The sequence below is a fragment of the Petromyzon marinus genome, chromosome 39 (genome assembly GCF_048934315.1).
Source record: "Petromyzon marinus isolate PM22_M1 ecotype Great Lakes invasive population chromosome 39, UKy_Petmar_22M1.pri1.0, whole genome shotgun sequence".
Taxonomy (NCBI): Eukaryota; Metazoa; Chordata; class Hyperoartia; order Petromyzontiformes; family Petromyzontidae; genus Petromyzon; species Petromyzon marinus.
This window is the reverse complement of record NC_133705.1, coordinates 11,068,443-11,086,412: the sequence shown is the minus strand read 5'-3', so window position 1 is coordinate 11,086,412 and position 17,970 is coordinate 11,068,443. Positions and strand designations below refer to the sequence as shown.

The 17,970-nt window shown below is 50.4% G+C and overlaps 1 protein-coding gene across 1 annotated transcript; it reads left to right on the top strand.

Annotated features, from left to right (window-relative positions):
• The first annotated feature begins 10,304 nt into the window (after nucleotides 1–10,304).
• Nucleotides 10,305–17,898, top strand: PIGP (phosphatidylinositol glycan anchor biosynthesis class P). Its single transcript, XM_032968474.2, has 5 exons — nucleotides 10,305–10,498; nucleotides 12,820–12,892; nucleotides 13,668–13,786; nucleotides 13,977–14,075; nucleotides 15,571–17,898. Exons 1-5 carry the CDS (start codon nucleotides 10,411–10,413, stop codon nucleotides 15,618–15,620), a joined length of 429 nt encoding a protein of 142 aa, XP_032824365.1. The 5' UTR covers nucleotides 10,305–10,410; the 3' UTR covers nucleotides 15,621–17,898.
• Nucleotides 17,899–17,970: the final 72 nt, after the last annotated feature.

The following is a 17,970-nucleotide window of genomic DNA, read 5'->3' as shown; positions in this document are numbered from 1 at the left end:
CTCACACACACGTGTACTCACACACACACACGTGTACTCACACACACGTGTATGCACACACATACACACACGTGTACTCACACACACACGTGTACTCACACACACGTGTACCCGCACACACACGTGTACTCATACACACACACACGTGTATTCACACGTGTACTCACACACACGTGTACCCGCACACACACACACGTGTACCCGCACACACACGTGTACTCACACACACGTATACTCGCACACACACACACGTGTACTCACACACACACACGTGTGCTCACACACACACACACACGTGTACTCACACACACACACGTGTACTCACACACACACATACGTCTACTCGCAAACACACACACGTGTACTCGCACACACACGTGTACTCACACACACACGTGTACTCGCAAACACACACACGTGTACTCGCACACACACGTGTACTCACACACACGTGTACTCGCAAACACACACACGTGTACTCGCACACACACGTGTACTCACACACACACGTGTACTCACACGCACAAAGACAAAGGTCCCCCATATAGCCTGGGACACCCTGTTGGGGCAAGTGCTGTTAGCATGCACATTCTCCCGCACAGGGAAGTCTGTTTATCTAGAGGATTACTGCGAAACCGCAGCAATTGTGGATGTATTTAAATTTGCTCTACACTAACCTGTATAGAGGCCACCACTGCACTATCCCTCGACTTGTCAACAGCTTCTTGTCTGATACGGTCGACCAAATATATTGCTACTCACAAGACTCGAGCCAACTACAAAGTTCGGACAGCACAAATACATGGTTTAAGGGCTCCCTCTCAGACCGTTATTAAAGGGTACATGGTGATAACGTCTTGTTCACAATATTAAAATGACAAAGGGTGCTCCACCAGGCTTCCGTGCCGGGTACAATTCTGTTCTCATTTATACAAACTGATGGAAAAAATTGGACTAAACTTAAATCACTCGGAATTAAATACCTTTGTTGATGACACTGTCAATGCTAGTATCGGGGTAAGTCACTAAACGAGGTTGAACGGAATATCCAACACGCGTTTGACTTAATTCAACGTCAATTTTCAGAATAGGTTTTACCCTTTCTGGCAATAAAACAAAAGTTAAGATGTTAACACACAAAACAGATACCTTTGGCACGGAATCCTGTCTGCATTAACCACACACGGTGAACATGCAAACAAAACACATACTCTGGTAGTATACGATGCATTGTCTTTGGAACTGATTGGTCCACAACAGAGATAGCCTTCTTTAGGGCCTAGCTCCAAACGATGTCAGACCAGAGGACGCCAAAAGGCGAACAGCACAAAGACAATGTCACCATCAGGGCATTCATAGCTCGGGGTGAGCAGCCACAACATGGGACCTTTCTTGCCAGCATCAAAACATAGGAAGATCATCACTAAAATAGCTCCTAAATTCTTAAAAAACACCCCAACAGGGCGTGGTCTTGTCCCTAAACGAAAACAGATGTCCAGTTTCATTTATCTTTCACCCATTACACATATCATAAAACAGCATCATTGAACAAACGACAGTGCTTCAAATGCTTGGGTTTACTAATTGGTTCAAAAGTTACATTTTAACCCTCGTGTTGATCACCTCTCGAAAAAAAGTCAAGCAAAAAAAGTTGGGTTTTGATTTATATATTTTTAACATTCGATTGCGTCAGCAAAGTGTTCAAGCGATAATTCTACCACTGTTTGACTCCGGTGACGCTGCTTACACAAAGGCTGCTAATGATTCACTAAACAGACTAAACCTGCTTCGGTAAAGTCACGTTGAAAGGAAACAATAAAATAATAAAATATATAAAACAATCAATTTATGCAAACCGACACACCTGATGACGACCGTTTGTGTTATGGTCGAAACGTCGTGAGAATTTTTATTGTTTTATATATATTTTATTATTTTATTGTTTCCCTTCAACGTGACTTTACCGAAAGAGCTAAGAATATGAATTACTGCAGTCACGAAAGCTATAAATCAAAATTTAGACTAAACCTGCTTCGTAATTCTGCTCGTCGATTTGCACTGGATGTGCCATAGAGGATCCATCATCGTGATCCCTACTTAAAAATCCAATCTCACATCACTCGATACAAGAATACATCTCCATTGGGCCCTCTTCATCCATTCGATCCTTCTTGGGATACCTTGCGCTAGACTCAGCTGATTCATTAACCCAATTGTCACAATACAAGAAACCTAAATACCGAATCTAATTGCCTTCTAATTATCCCAAGAACAAGAATTGGAATAGGTGACAAAGCTGTTGCCGTAGCAGCACCAACGTTTTGGAACAACCTCGTTTCTTTCCTTGACATCGTAAATATTCCTTCAAAAAATATTCTGAAGGCGAAATTTTGTTATTTCTGCCAAGGCCGTAACCATGGAGTCAACATTGGGGGGGACCAAATCTTCCAGGGGGTCTGGGGGTCCCCCCCCCCCCAGAAAAAAAATCTAAATTTGAAAACTCATTTCCTGCCATGTCCTGCCTATAATATAAAAAATTCGCTAACATAGGATGGACTTTTCATTAATTTTTTACAATAATGTCTAATAGTGTATTACATTGCTCTGTTTTTTTATTTTTTACCTTTTCTTGTTTCATTGTATGTAATGGCAGAGATTAGGGATTAATAAAGTACAACCATAACCACAATCATATTAACAGAAATCTATTTTATAGCAATATATGGGGGGGGACATTTTGAGTATATTTGAATATTGGGGGGGATGCGTCCCCCCCCCAATTATATTATAATTACGGCCTTGATTTCTGCCTACAGCCACATTTGCCAAAGTGATGTGTAAATTTGATTCTTAACAATGTATCGATATTTCAATTTTAATGCGCAATTTTACAGAGGGACTGTGTGTTGTCTCGGTGTGGGGAGCGGTAGTGTAGCGGGTAGCGCGCTGCGCTACGAACCCGGCGACCCGAGTTCGATTCCCGCTCACGGCCAACACCAGTGACGACTATCTAAACCAATCCTGGGCCTCCCCTAGGTCGACTCAGCCTCAACCGAGTACCTGGTGCGGTGTGTAAAAATCATCGCCACTAGGGAAACAAAGGCGGCCTGGCGTGGTGCTGGCCCCCCACCCCCTCGTGTGCCATGCCGGCCTTCATAGGTGCTCGTTAACAGCAATTGCCCCAATAGTTGATTACAGGCTACACGGGGGGATTTTTGTCTTAGGGTGTGTGGGTGGGGAGCGGCAGTGCGGTGGTTCTCGCACGAATCAAAAGACCTAACAACCCCGAAATCTCTAAGTTTTAATCACAGTCACGGACATGACCTGTCCCGTACCTCCCCTTGAGCAAGCACCTGCCGCGGTTTGCTTGCAAACACACAGCCTGCCGCGTGCATAGCCAGACACACAGCCTGCCGCGTGCATAGCCAGACACACAGCCTGCCGCGTGCATAGCCAGACACACAGCCTGCCGCGTGCACACGTATAGCCAGACACACAGCCTGCCGCGTGCATAGCCAGACACACAGCCTGCCGCGTGCACACGTATAGCCAGACACACACAGCCTTGCCCCGTGTACTGACATAGCCAGACACACACAGCCTTGCCCCGTGTACTGACACAGCCACACACATAGCCTTGCCCCGTGTACTGACATAGCCAGACACACACAGCCTTGCCCCGTGTACTGACATAGCCACACACACACATCCTTGCCCCGTGTACTGACATAGCCAGACACATAGCCTTGCCCCGTGTACTGACATAGCCAGACACACATAGCCTTGCCCCGTGTACTGACACAGCCACACACATAGCCTTGCCCCGTGTACTGACATAGCCAGACACACACAGCCTTGCCCCGTGTACTGACATAGCCACACACACACATCCTTGCCCCGTGTACTGACACAGCCACACACATAGCCTTGCCCCGTGTACTGACATAGCCAGACACACACAGCCTTGCCCCGTGTACTGACATAGCCACACACACAGCCTTGCCCCGTGTACTGACACAGCCAGACACACACAGCCTTGTCCCGTGTACTGACACAGCCACACACACACAGCCTTGCCGCGTGTACTGACACAGCCACACACACAGCCTGCCGCGTGTACTGACACAGCCAGACACACACAGCCTTCCCCCGTGTACTGACACAGCCAGACACACAGCCTTGTCCCGTGTACTGACACAGCCAGACACACACAGCCTTGTCCCGTGTACTGACATAGCCACACACACACAGCCTTGCCCCGTGTACTGACACAGCCACACACACAGCCTTGCCCCGTGTACTGACATAGCCACACACACAGCCTTGCCCCGTGTACTGACACAGCCACACACACAGCCTTGTCCCGTGTACTGACATAGCTACACACACACATCCTTGTCCCGTGTACTGACATAGCCACACACACACAGCCTTGCCCCGTGTACTGACACAGCCACACACACACAGCCTTGCCCCGTGTACTGACATAGCCACACACACACACAGCCTTGCCCCGTGTACTGACACAGCCACACACACACAGCCTTGCCCCGTGTACTGACATAGCCACACACACACACAGCCTTGCCCCGTGTACTGACACAGCCACACACACACAGCCTTGTCCCGTGTACTGACATAGCCACACACACACAGCCTTACCCCGTGTACTGACACAGCCACACACACAGCCTTGCCCCGTGTACTGACACAGCCACACACACAGCCTTGCCCCGTGTACTGACACAGCCACACACACATAGCCTTGCCCCGTGTACTGACACAGCCACACACACACAGCCTTGCCCCGTGTACTGACATAGCCACACACACACAGCCTTGCCCCGTGTACTGACACAGCCACACACACACACATAGCCTTGCCCCGTGTACTGACATAGCCACACACACACATCCTTGCCCCGTGTACTGACACAGCCACACACACACAGCCTTGCCGCGTGCACAGCAAGCTCCACAAAAGCTGAGCAGAAACGCAGAGTCTGGGGAACAGCGCTCTCGGCTGGTAGAAAGGAGCTGTTGCTGATGTGTCCTGTGCAGCGCTTTGCCGATCCTTGATTCAAATTGCCATTCTTGCGACTCCTCTACTTACGAACATTCGACTTACGAACCTCAAAGAAGTGGCATCTACACATTGCAGGACATGAAGAAACAGTGGCATCTGCAGGACATGAAGAACCAGTAGCATTTACATCTACAAAACATGAAGACCCAGTGGCATCTACATCTACAGAACATGAAGACCCAGTGGCATCTACATCTACAAAACATGAAGACCCAGTGGCATCTACATCTACAGAACATGAAGACCCAGTGGCATCTACATCTACAAAACATGAAGACCCAGTGGCATTTACATCTACAGAACATGAAGACCCAGTGGCATCTACATCTACAGAACATGAAGACCCAGTGGCATCTACATCTACAGAACATGAAGAAACAGTGGCATCTGCAGGACATGAAGAACCAGTAGCATTTACATCTACAGAACATGAAGACCCAGTGGCATCTACATCTACAGAACATGAAGACCCAGTGGCATCTACATCTACAGAACATGAAGACCCAGTGGCATCTACATCTACAAAACATGAAGACCCAGTGGCATTTACATCTACAGAACATGAAGACCCAGTGGCATCTACATCTACAGAACATGAAGACCCAGTGGCATCTACATCTACAGAACATGAAGAACCAGTGGCATCTACATCTACAGAACATGAAGACCCAGTGGCATTTACATCTACAAAACATGAAGACCCAGTGGCATCTACATCTACAGAACATGAAGACCCAGTGGCATCTACATCTACAAAACATGAAGACCCAGTGGCATCTACATCTACAGAACATGAAGACCCAGTGGCATCTACATCTACAAAACATGAAGACCCAGTGGCATTTACATCTACAGAACATGAAGACCCAGTGGCATCTACATCTACAGAACATGAAGACCCAGTGGCATCTACATCTACAAAACATGAAGACCCAGTGGCATTTACATCTACAGAACATGAAGACCCAGTGGCATCTACATCTACAGAACATGAAGACCCAGTGGCATCTACATCTACAGAACATGAAGAAACAGTGGCATCTGCAGGACATGAAGAACCAGTAGCATTTACATCTACAGAACATGAAGACCCAGTGGCATCTACATCTACAGAACATGAAGAACCAGTGGCATCTACATCTACAAAACATGAAGACCCAGTGGCATCTACATCTACAGAACATAAAGAACCAGTGGCATCTACATCTACAAAACATGAAGAACCAGTGGCATCTACATCTACAGAACATGAAGACCCAGTGGCATCTACATCTACAAAACATGAAGAACCAGTGGCATCTACATCTACAGAACGTGAAGAACCAGTGTCATCTACATCTACAGAACACGAAGAACCAGTGTCATCTACATCTACAGAACATGAAGACCCAGTGGCATCTACATCTACAAAACATGAAGAACCAGTGGCATCTACATCTACAGAACATGAAGAACCAGTGTCATCTACATCTACAGAACACGAAGAACCAGTGTCATCTACATCTACAGAACATGAAGAACCAGTGGCATCTACATCTACAGAACATGAAGAACCAGTGGCATCTACATCTACAGAACATGAAGAACCAGTGGCATCTACATCTACAAAACATGAAGAACCAGTGACATCTACATCTACAACTTTTAAAGCCATTCCCAGTGTTTCGTGTACACGCCGTACAGCATGGCCTGGAATCGACAGGAGTAAAGTTGGATTTACGAACAAATCGACTTACGAACAGACCTCTGGGAGCTAACTCGTTCGTAAGTAGATGAGTGGCTGTGTTAATGTAATTGTAATTTTTATTATTAAAACGGAGAGTGGCAGCCTAAGCATCCTCGTCGTCATCATCATCACGATCCGTGGGGGCAGAGTAGCCCCCGGTAATTGCTGACCGCTGCACATTTCGCCATTTGTGTCCACGTTTTCTCTCTGCCTGATAGTGTCAAATGACACGCTCAAATATTGGCCACGTCCTTCTGGCACCAATCTCTGGTGATGTTGTCGTCAAGCCATTGTCTCTGTCAGGATCTTCCTCTCTGGCCTGTTCCTTACACTTCTCCTAACAACAACAACGACGACAACAACGCCTCTTTTCATGTTCCTGTTTTTGTTGTTCACCCTACGTGCGTGTTATCCAAACGGTGCCCAGTTTCCTTTTGATCACTGCCTGCTGCATCACCAGGTCTGTCTTCTTCTATGTACAACCTTGTCCTTACTTCTACGTTGGTCACTAGCCCAAGCGTTGTTCACTAGCCTACGATGAAGATTATGACGAGGGAGCCTTAGTCTGGCTCTATGAGCCTCAGGGATTAACGCTCTGAAGCTGAGGGAGCCTTAGTCTGGCCCTGTGAGCAAATGGGATGAACAATCGAAACCTGAGGCAGCTTTAGTCTGGCTCTATGAGTCTCTGGGATTAACACCATGAGCCTGAGGGAGCCTTAGTCTGGCTATGAGCCTCTGGGATTAGCACCATGAGCCTGAAGGAGCCTTAGTCTGGCTCTATGAGCCTCGGAGATTAACACTCTGAGCCTGAGGGAGCCTTCGTCTGGCTCTGAAGCTGAGGGAGCCTTAGTCTGGCTCTATGAGCCTCTGGGGTTAACGCTCTGAACCTGAATTAACCTTAGTCTGGCTCTATGAGCCTTAGTCTGGCTCTATGAGCCTTAGTCTGGCTCTATGAACGCTCTGAACCGGAGGGAGCCTTAGTCTGGCACTTTGAGCCTCGGGGATTAACGCTCTAAACCTGATGGAGCTTTAGTCTGGCCCTATGAGCCTCAGGGATCAACGCTCTGATCTTAAGAGAGCCTTAGTCTGAACCTGATGGAGCCTTAGCCATGCTCTGTGAGCCTTAGTCTGTCCCGATGATCCTCTGAGATGAACACTTTGAACCTGATAGAGCCTTAGTCATGCTCTGTGAGCCTTAGTCTGGCTCTATGAGCCCCCGGGATTAGTTCGTCCCGGTGGGCCTCATTCCGACGCGGGGCTTTAGTAAGCGACCCGCCTTGTGCGCTACGGCAGTTGACGTCCATAAAGCAGAGGAGATGTCAGAGGCATTAACCGGGCAGGGCTTTTTGATGGGATGGTGGAAACCAGTTCGGAGTGAGCACTGGGTGGGTGGGGGAGATCAGCGCGTCGAGCGAGGGATAGAGAGAGAGAGAGCGAGCGAGCCGGCAAGAGGAGACCCTGAGGCCATGGGGTTGGGAGGCCGTGAGGGGAGTCCTTTGGAGGTCGCATCGCTACTGCAAGACAGCAGCGTCGGTGTTTGGTGGCTTCGACCCCCTTTGATATCTCGTTCGCTGTCAACAGCAAGCATCTTGGTCAACATTTACGGGACTTATTTATTGTTCAGGGTAATGCCACAACGAGACGTCTGTTTACTTTTCAGACGCGTCCCTGTATTGAGGTTAAAAAATAAAAAAAACTTCATGTTCAGACTAGTTCATAAAGGCTGTCTTCGCCATGAAAAAAAAGTTTTCAATGCATGTGATAATAAACCTGATAAGATTATTTTGTTACAATTTGTTTTTTTTTAATCTACGATCAAACCACTACAAAAATTTGTATTTTTCTGCAAAATGAATTTGAATTGTTGACGACTTAATTCAAATCCTTGTTTAAAGACGTACCCATCAGAAACCGCTCGATTTTAAGATGCTGTTCTTTTTATTATTAGAAAGAACAAACATTAATGAGCTTAATACTATGTGAAGGGAAGTTCATATTTTACCGTATTCGAATTGTTCCGATTTGAACATCATGAAATGTTAATTTGTTTTTAATTCAAAACCGCTTGAATCTGAAATATCTCAAGAACAATGAAAGATAGAAGAATGGTTCTTGACTTAAAGCTTTCGCGACTGCAGGAATTCATATTCTTGGGTCTTTTGGTAAAGTCACGTAAATAGATCTTCTTGGTTCTGTGGCCGAAACGTCGTGAGAATTTTATTTTATTATGTTTTATTATTTTATTATTTCCCTTCCACGCGGTGACTTTACCGAAAGAACCAAGAATATGAATCCCTGCAGTCACGAAAGCTTTAACTCGAAATCACGTAGATAGGTTTTGTTATTTTCTTTGAACCTATCTACGTGACTTTACCGAAAGACCCAATAATAAAATGGTTATCTCTTGAATTGTATTTTCTGCTTAACGCTCTATCAAACGAAAAAACCCGCAATCGTATATTGTGAACGGTTTCTGAATGACACCACGCACAAACATGTTTATAGCGCACTTAAAATCGAGATTTGGTGGCCTTAAAATAAAAATAAATCTCGGATTTTCACATGTTCCCTGCGGTTCGTGTCCTAAAAGCTACTTATGTACCCAAATGTCAGCTTTGTACCTTGTGGGCAAGCACCCTAGAAGTGTTTTGAGACATACGGATTTAGGTCTTTATTTATAGAGATGATTTTCAAACAATGTACGTGATTTTATACGCGTTCGAGGAAACCGGCGTATACAATAATGGCGTGATGTTAACTACCTCGGCTGGTGTACAGGAGATCGTGGATTTGATCCCGACCCTGACGCATGCTGCTGTATATTTGGAGTTTTTCGGTGCCTCTCTCTCTCTCTCCCCGTGGTCGGGTGGATTTTTTTTCAAAGTCCTCCGGTTTTTCCCCTCCACATATAAAATCAGCATTATGCGTTTAGAGTACAGGTTACATAAATACTGTCGCAAGGGGTCACGCGCTTGGCGTATCACGCATAGTCTTTCGCTGACCATGTTTGATGAACGAATTAATGTTTAGGGTTATTTGGCTGCTATCAATTTACACATGATGATAGGCCACTTCGTTTGAGCTATCACTTTATGGTTTTGCCAGGTCGCTTCTGAAAAAGCGCTACATACAGCTCAGCGGGCCTTACCTGGTAATATTTAAAATATATCAAAAGTTGAAATAGCTTTCGTCGCCGGAGAAATCGCGAGGGGGCAACGCTCGATCCCCGCGCAGTGGGATTGGCTCCCACCTCTCGTCCAATCAGATCGCGTCTCGTCGCCCACTGTGACCGCCCGCCCGCCGTCTCGCTGCGGTCCTCGGAGCGCCGCGCGCCGCCCGAATCTCCTCGCTGCCGACCTCACACCCGCCCGCCACCCCCCCCCCCACCCCGGGCTCGACCCACACACGCACGACCCGCACCTCGCCACCAGCCACGGCCACAGGCGGGCAAACGACCGCCGCAGGAGCCCGGAAACCCGGCGAGACCGACTAGGCCCGAGACGAAGCCCCCCCGCGTTTCCTAGTTGGCGGCCGGACTCGGAGAGCTCCCTCCTCCTCCTCCCCCGCCGCCGCCGCCGAAGGACCTCTCGCAGCATCCATGTCAGGGACGGAGAAGTCGCCTGCGCCGCTGCCCGAGCGAGCGATCCATGGCTTCGTCATCTTCCTGGGGTCCATCGTGGCGTTCGGTGCGGTCCGTGAAGCTCTTGAGACGAACTCTCTGCTCACATTCCGTGTTGTCCGTCTTCAGGGCGACCGCTTCTGCTGTGTTCGCTGCGCTCCGTGTGTGTGTGTACAGAGCTCTGGGTGGCGACCTGAGGTGCTGTGTGTGTAGCTGTTGTGTCAGGTGCTGTGTGTAGCTGTTGTGTGGGGTGCTGTGTGTGTAGCTGTTGTGTCGGTGCTGTGTGTAGCTGGTGTGTGGGTGCTGTGTGTAGATGTTGTGTCAGTGCTGTGTGTGTAGCTATTGTGTGGGTGCTGTGTGTGTAGCTGTTGTGTCGGTGCTGTGTGTAGCTATTGTGTCGGTGCTGTGTGTAGCTGTTGTGTGGGTGCTGTGTGTAGCTGTTGTGTGGGTGCTGTGTGTAGATGTTGTGTGGGTGCTGTGTGTATCTGTTGTGTGGGTGCTGTGTGTAGCTGTTGTGTGGGTGCTGTGTGTAGCTGTTGTGTGGGTGCTGTGTGTAGCTGTTGTGTGGGTGCTGTGTGTAGCTGTTGTGTGGGTGCTGTGTGTAGATGTTGTGTGGGTGCTGTGTCTAGCTGTTGTGTGGGTGCTGTGTGTAGATGTTGTGTCGGTGCTATGTGTGTAGCTGTTGTGTGGGTGCTGTGTGTGTAGCTGTTGTGTGGGTGCTGTGTGTGTAGCTGTTGTGTGGGTGCTGTGTGTAGCTGTTGTGTGGGTGCTGTGTGTAGCTGTTGTGTGGGTGCTGTCTGTAGCTGTTGTGTGGGTGCTCTGTGTAGCTGTTGTGTGGGTGCTGTGTGTAGCTGTTGTGTGGGTGCTGTGTGTAGCTGTTGTGTGGGTGCTGTGTGTAGCTGTTGTGTGGGTGCTGTGTGTAGATGTTGTGTCGGTGCTATGTGTGTAGCTGTTGTGTGGGTGCTGTGTGTAGCTGTTGTGTGGGTGCTGTGTGTAGATGTTGTGTCGGTGCTATGTGTGTAGCTGTTGTGTGGATGCTGTGTGTGTAGCTGTTGTGGGTGCTGTGTGTAGCTGTTGTGTGGGTGCTGTGTGTGTAGCTGTTGTGTCAGGTGCTGTGTGTAGATGTTGTGTCGGTGCGAGTTCACGGCCAACAACCCCTGTGACGATTATCTGAACCGGTCCTGGCACTCCACCAAGTTGACTCAGCCTCAAATGAGTACCTGGTGCGGTGTGTAAACATCGCCGCTGGGGAGACAAAGGCGGCCGGGCGTGGTGCTTGCCACCTGCCTTCACAGGTGCTGCTCGCTAAAAGCACTTGCCCCAACAGTCTGTTCGGGCTATACGGGGGATCCTTCTCTATTCTAATTGTTTGAATGATACTTGAGTGTGGCGTGTTGCTGTATTGCACCGTGCTGATGTGCATCTCAAATGTGCCCAGGTGTTACGTGCGTGCATCCTGTTGGCGTTTTCTGCATCTTGATGTATGTGGCGCGCGCGTGTTATTTATGTGGCTAGGAGATGTTAACTGCCTCGCCTGGTATACAGGAGGTCGTGGGTTCGTTCCCGACCCTGACACCTGCTGCTGCTGTATATTTGGAGTTTGCGTGTCTCTCTCGCTCCCCGTGGACTTTTCCGCTGGGTCCTCCCGAGTTTTTCCCCTCCACATTTGCAATCAACGTCGCACAGGATTTGGCTCTTTGCGATACATTTCCACGTGACGATGATAAGCCACTTCGTTGTGAGATATAATTTGTGATAGCCAGGTCGCTTCAGTGGGCCTTGCCTGGTAAAATACAATAAATATATAGTTTACTTTTATCTGGTGCGTGCGTCTTATCTGGTGTGTGCGTGTTATTTGGTGCGTGCGTGTTATTTGGTGTGTGCGTGTTATCTGGTGCGTGCGTGTTATCTGGTGCGTGCGTGTTATCTGGTGCGTGCGTGTTATCTGGTGCGTGCGTGTTATCTGGTGTGTGCGTGTGATTTGGTGCGTGCGTGTTATTTGGTGCGTGCGTGTTATCTGGTGCGTGCGTGTTATCTGGTGCGTGCGTGTGATTTGGTGTGTGCGTGTTATTTGGTGCGTGCGTGTTATCTGGTGCGTGCGTGTTATCTGGTGCGTGCGTGTGATTTGGTGCGTGCGTGTGATTTGGTGCGTGCGTGTGATTTGGTGCGTGCGTGTTATCTGGTGCGTGCGTGTGATTTGGTGCGTGCGTGTTATTTGGTGCGTGCGTGTTATCTGGTGCGTGCGTGTTATTTGGTGCGTGCGTGTTATCTGGTGCGTGCGTGTTATCTGGTGCGTGCGTGTTACTTGGTGTGTGCGTGTGATTTGGTGCGTGCGTGTTATTTGGTGCGTGCGTGTTATTTGGTGCGTGCGTGTTGACCTGCGCACAGCCGTGTACGTGGTTTGGGCCGTGGTGCCGGACGAGTGGCTGCACGCCGTAGGGCTCACCTACTTCCCCCAGAAGTGAGTGGCGCTCACCTCACTCACAACCCACACCCCCCCCTCACCTCTCTTCTCACCACAAACTCCCACCACCTTCATCCCACCTCTCACCTTTCCTCTCATTTCCTCCTCCCCAGCTCCCTTCTGCTCTCCTCCCATCATCTCCCATTCTCTCCTCCCTCCTCTTCTCCATCACCTCGATCCTTGAGGTGTGCTCTCTCCCAGCACATTCCCTAACAGTCTGCCAAGGCTATGCAAAGGGGGATCTTGGGTCTGTTTCTGTGCGAGTGTAGTCGAGTGTGTCTGTCTATGTGTGTGAGGGGCAGCAGTGTAGACTCAGCCTCCAATGAGTACCCTGGGGTATACAAGGGCCTGGTGCTGGCCACCCACCCCCTCGTGTGCCGTGCCGGCCTGCATAGGTGCTCGCTAACAGCACTTGCCCCAGCAGTTTGTTAAGGCTACACGGGGGATCTTTGTCTTGGGGAGTGGTAGTGTAGCGGTTAGCGCTACGCTGCGATAAGAACCCGGCGGCCCGAGTTTGATTCCCGCTCACGGCCAGCACCAGTGACGATTATCTGTACCGGTCATGGACCTCCTCCCCTAGGTCGACTCAGCCTGAAACGAGTACCTGGTGCGGCGTTTGAACATCGCCACCGCACAGACAAAGGCGGCCGGGCGTGGTGTTGGCCACCCACCCCCTCGCGTGCCGTGCCGGGTTCATAGATGCTGACAGCGCTTGCCCCAACAGTCTGTGCAGGCTATCATGGAAACTCTTTGTCTTGTGTGTTGCAATCAGGTACTGGGCGGTGGCCGTGCCACTGTATCTGATCGTGTCCGTCGGCTTCCTGGTGATTGTGCTGCACGGACTCAACATCATGAGCACGGCGCCCCTAGACTCCATACACACAGTGACGGGTACGTGTCGCCATCGGTGTCACCCCCTCGCACACCCACCACGTGTGTCACACAGCGACAGGTAATGCACCGTCGTGCGTGTCCCAGCACGTTATATACAAACCAATTCTGGTGTCCACGTTCCATGGCGTTGAATGCTCCGATCCCTGTGCCCCCCCCCCCTCCACTCTCCCGCTCCCCTCCCCCCAAGACCCCTACGCCTGGGCCCAGGAGGAGGGCGAGGCCCCTGAGGGGGGGGTGCCACTGCTCAGAGACCTCGACATCTCCCTCGTGAATCGCAGACTCTACGGTGAGACGCTGCTGCCCGCTGCACCCAGCCCCCTCCTGCTGCACCTTGCACACAGCCTCTTACTGCTGCACCCTTGACACAGCCTCCTCCTGCTGCCCGCTGCACCCAGCCCCCTCCTGCTGCACCTTGCACACAGTCTCCTCCTGCCGCACCCTACACACAGCCCCCTCCTGCTGCCCCTACACACAGTCTCCTCCTGCCGCACCCTACACACAGCCTCCTCCTGCTGCACCCTACACACAGCCTCCTCCTGCTGCACCCTACACACAGCTCCCTCCTGCTGCCCCTACACACAATGGTAGGGCACTTCGTTGAGCTATCATTTGTGGCCAGGTCGCTTCTGAATAAGTAATATTTTAAAATACTTCTTTTTTAAACACGCTTTAATGAAATGTACCGTACTAGTAATGGCAGAACACCACGGCTCCAGGAGGTGATCTTGCATGGAGCCCCAGGCCGAGGGAGATTGACAGTTATTTTGTGTTTCTTCCATTTGCGAATAATCGCACCAACTGTTGTCACCTTCTCACCAAGCTGCTTGGCAATGGTCTTGTAGCCCATTCCAGCCTTGTGTAGGTCTACAATCTTGTCCCTGACATCCTTGGAGAGCTCTTTGGTCTTGGCCATGGTGGAGAGTTTTGAATCTGATTGATTGCTTCTGTGGACAGGTGTCTTTTATACAGGTAACAAGCTGAGATTAGGAGCACTCCCTTTAAGAGTGTGCTCCTAATCTCAGCTCGTTACCTGTATAAAAGACACCTGGGAGTCAGAAATCTTTCTGATTGAGAGGGGGTCAAATACTTATTTCCCTCATTAAAATGCAAATCAATTTATAACATTTTTGACATGCGTTTTTCTGGATTTTTGTTGTTATTCTGTCTCTCACTGTTCAAATAAACCTACCATTAAAATTATAGACTGATCGTTTCTTTGTCAGTGGGCAAACGTACAAAATCAGCAGGGGATCAAATACTTTTTTCCCTCACTGCAAGGGACCTTTGGTGATTTAGATTTAGACAGTTGAGCGTGGACAATTAGACCCAAGCCGAAACATAACGTAAAAAAATGTTTAAAAAAAATATATATTTTTTTAATGATAGAATATCGTATTGTCTTCAGTATGACATAAGTTCACCGAGTTTGCAGTCGATACCACATTGGGAAGTGGCTTAAAATTTGAGGATACGACGAGAACAACAGACAGCGTGAGTTAAATGAGCGCGCGTAATAAGAGCTCTCCAGCTCAGTGGGCCTTACCTGGTGAAATATATCGTTCCCTTTTAAGCGGAGTACGTGCCGTTGCACCCTCATTGGTCGTGTGGTGAGGTTCCGAGCGAACGGCTTCAGGACACACGACGTGGGGACGATGCGGGGACGATGCGGGGACGATGCGAGGACGATGCGGGGACGATGCGGGGACGATGCGGGGACGATGCGGGGACGATGCGAGGACGATGCGAGGTTGACGCGAGGATGATGCGTGATTGTGCCGCAGGGGTTCCTGATGCTGCGGCCCGGAACGAGGGAGAGTCTGCGCCACTCTGAGCCCGCCCGGCCTCGTCACAACAGCAGCGGGATGAGGAGGATGAAGAGGAACGGTCACCACTGCGACCGGCAGCCGTTGGTTGTTTTTCCCCACTGCTGACGCCACCACGCGTCGCCATCGCTTCTTTCCTTCCTGCCACATCAAGCAGCTGGTGTGCTCGGCACCTGACCTCGGAGGTCGTGACCTTCTCTTCTCATCCAGTGTCTAACACCGCACTGCAGGTCACTCCTCCCTCTCCACACTGCAGGTCACTCTGCACACTGCAGGTCACTCCTCACTCTGCACACTGCAGGTCACTCCTCACTCTCCACACTGCAGGTCACTCCTCACTCCACACACTGCAGGTCACTCCTCACTCTGCACACTGCAGGTCACTCCTCACTCTGCACACTGCAGGTCACTCCTCACTCCGCACACTGCAGGTCACTCCTCACTCTGCACACTGCAGGTCACTTCTCGCTCTCCACACTGCAGGTCACTCTGTACACTGCAGGTCACTCCTCACTCTGCACACTGCAGGTCACTCCTCACTCTGCACACTGCAGGTCACTCCTCACTCTCCACACTGCAGGTCACTCCTCACTCTGCACACTGCAGGTCACTCTGCACACTGCAGGTCACTCCTCACTCTGCACACTGCAGGTCACTCCTTACTCCGCACACTGCAGGTCACTCTGCACACTGCAGGTCACTCCTCACTCCACACTGCAGGTCACTCCTCACTCTCCACACTGCAGGTCACTCCTCACTCCACACTGCAGGTCACTCCTCACTCTCCACACTGCAGGTCACTCCTCACTCTCCACACTGCAGGTCACTCCTCACTCTGCACACTGCAGGTCACTCCTCACTCTCCACACTGCAGGTCACTCCTCACTCTGCACACTGCAGGTCACTCCTCACTCTCCACACTGCAGGTCACTCCTCACTCTGCACACTGCAGGTCACTCCTCACTCTCCACACTGCAGGTCACTCTCCACACTGCAGGTCACTCCTCACTCTTCACACTGCAGGTCACTCCTCACTCTGCACACTGCAGGTCACTCCTCACTCTCCACACTGCAGGTCACTCTGCACACTGCAGGTCACTCCTCACTCTCCACACTGCAGGTCACTCCTCACTCTCCACACTGCAGGTCACTCCTCACTCTCCATACTGCAGGTCACTCCTCACTCTCCACTCTGCAGGTCACTCCTCACTCTCCACACTGCAGGTCACTCCTCACTCTCCACACTGCAGGTCACTCCTCACTCTCCACGCTGTAGGTCACTCCTCACTCTCCACACTGCAGGTCACTCCTCACTCTGCACACTGCAGGTCACTCCTCACTCTCCACGCTGCAGGTCACTTCTCGCTCTCCACGCTGCAGGTCACTCTGCACACTGCAGGTCACTCCTCACTCTCCACACTGCAGGTCACTCCTCACTCTCCACGCTGTAGGTCACTCCTCACTCTCCACACTGCAGGTCACTGTAGAATGTCTTGTTGGCGAGAGTCAAACCTATTGTTGGAGAATAACTGAGGTGCGGGGGGGGGGGCAGCACAAAACGAAATGGACGCAGTTCATCCCATCAGCTTTTATGTTTATTGAAGAATGTGTGTTGTCATCTGTTTTAGATACCTTCTGCTGTGTTTGTGCACGAGCAGCTCGCTGCTCTGCGTGCGAAGCGGCTCTCGAGCTATTTTGGCGTGATGGGGGGGGGGGGCGGCAGTGGTGGTGGGGGTGGGATGGAACGGGAGGAGTGGCGCGAAGGGGTGGGATGCGCGTGTCATTGATTGTACTCCAAGCTGTCGTGTTCATTGCCCTGTAAACCGACTGATTTGAGCTACAATAACGGGGTTGTTTTTTTGGGGGGGTTTTAGATCGCGCAAATATAAATGTGTCGTGTGGCGGCGGGCTTAACGACGCATTTCTATTCACGCGATGTGACCCCAAGAGGAAAGAAAAACCCTGATTACGGACAAGTTAGCGTCGTGAAAGCCTACGTGTTAAAACCGATTAAAGGCAGCGCGATAGTTTTTCAATCAACGGCTCTGCTCAGAGATGTGCGACTTGCACTGCCCACGTTGTTGTGGCGGTTGTTGTTGTAGTTGTTCATTGGCCAAACATCCCTCGCGCGTAGGACCACAGAGCTTGGGCAATCACTGGCCCGGTTCCGGCTGCCTCCCGCTCCTCTGTGGTGTCCCCCGGTGCCTGCGTGCTAGGAGCCATGCGCGGCGGCGTTGTGAACGTGCGCTCTGCGTGGAGGCTGCGATATAAAATGTATATTTGTTATTATTGTTTGCATTGCGTATTGGTTAAGTGGGGGCGACGCGGGGTTTGGTGGGGGGGGTGGGAGGGTTGGTT

Coding starts and splice junctions, on each gene's coding strand:
- PIGP (XM_032968474.2), top strand. CDS start 10,411: ATGTCAGGGACGGAGAAGTCGCCTGCGCCGCTGCCCGAGCGAGCGATC. Junction 12,893..13,667: donor CTCACCTACTTCCCCCAGAA/GTGAGTGGCGCT, acceptor TGTTGCAATCAG/GTACTGGGCGGTGGCCGTGC. Junction 13,787..13,976: donor CTCCATACACACAGTGACGG/GTACGTGTCGCC, acceptor CCTCCCCCCAAG/ACCCCTACGCCTGGGCCCAG.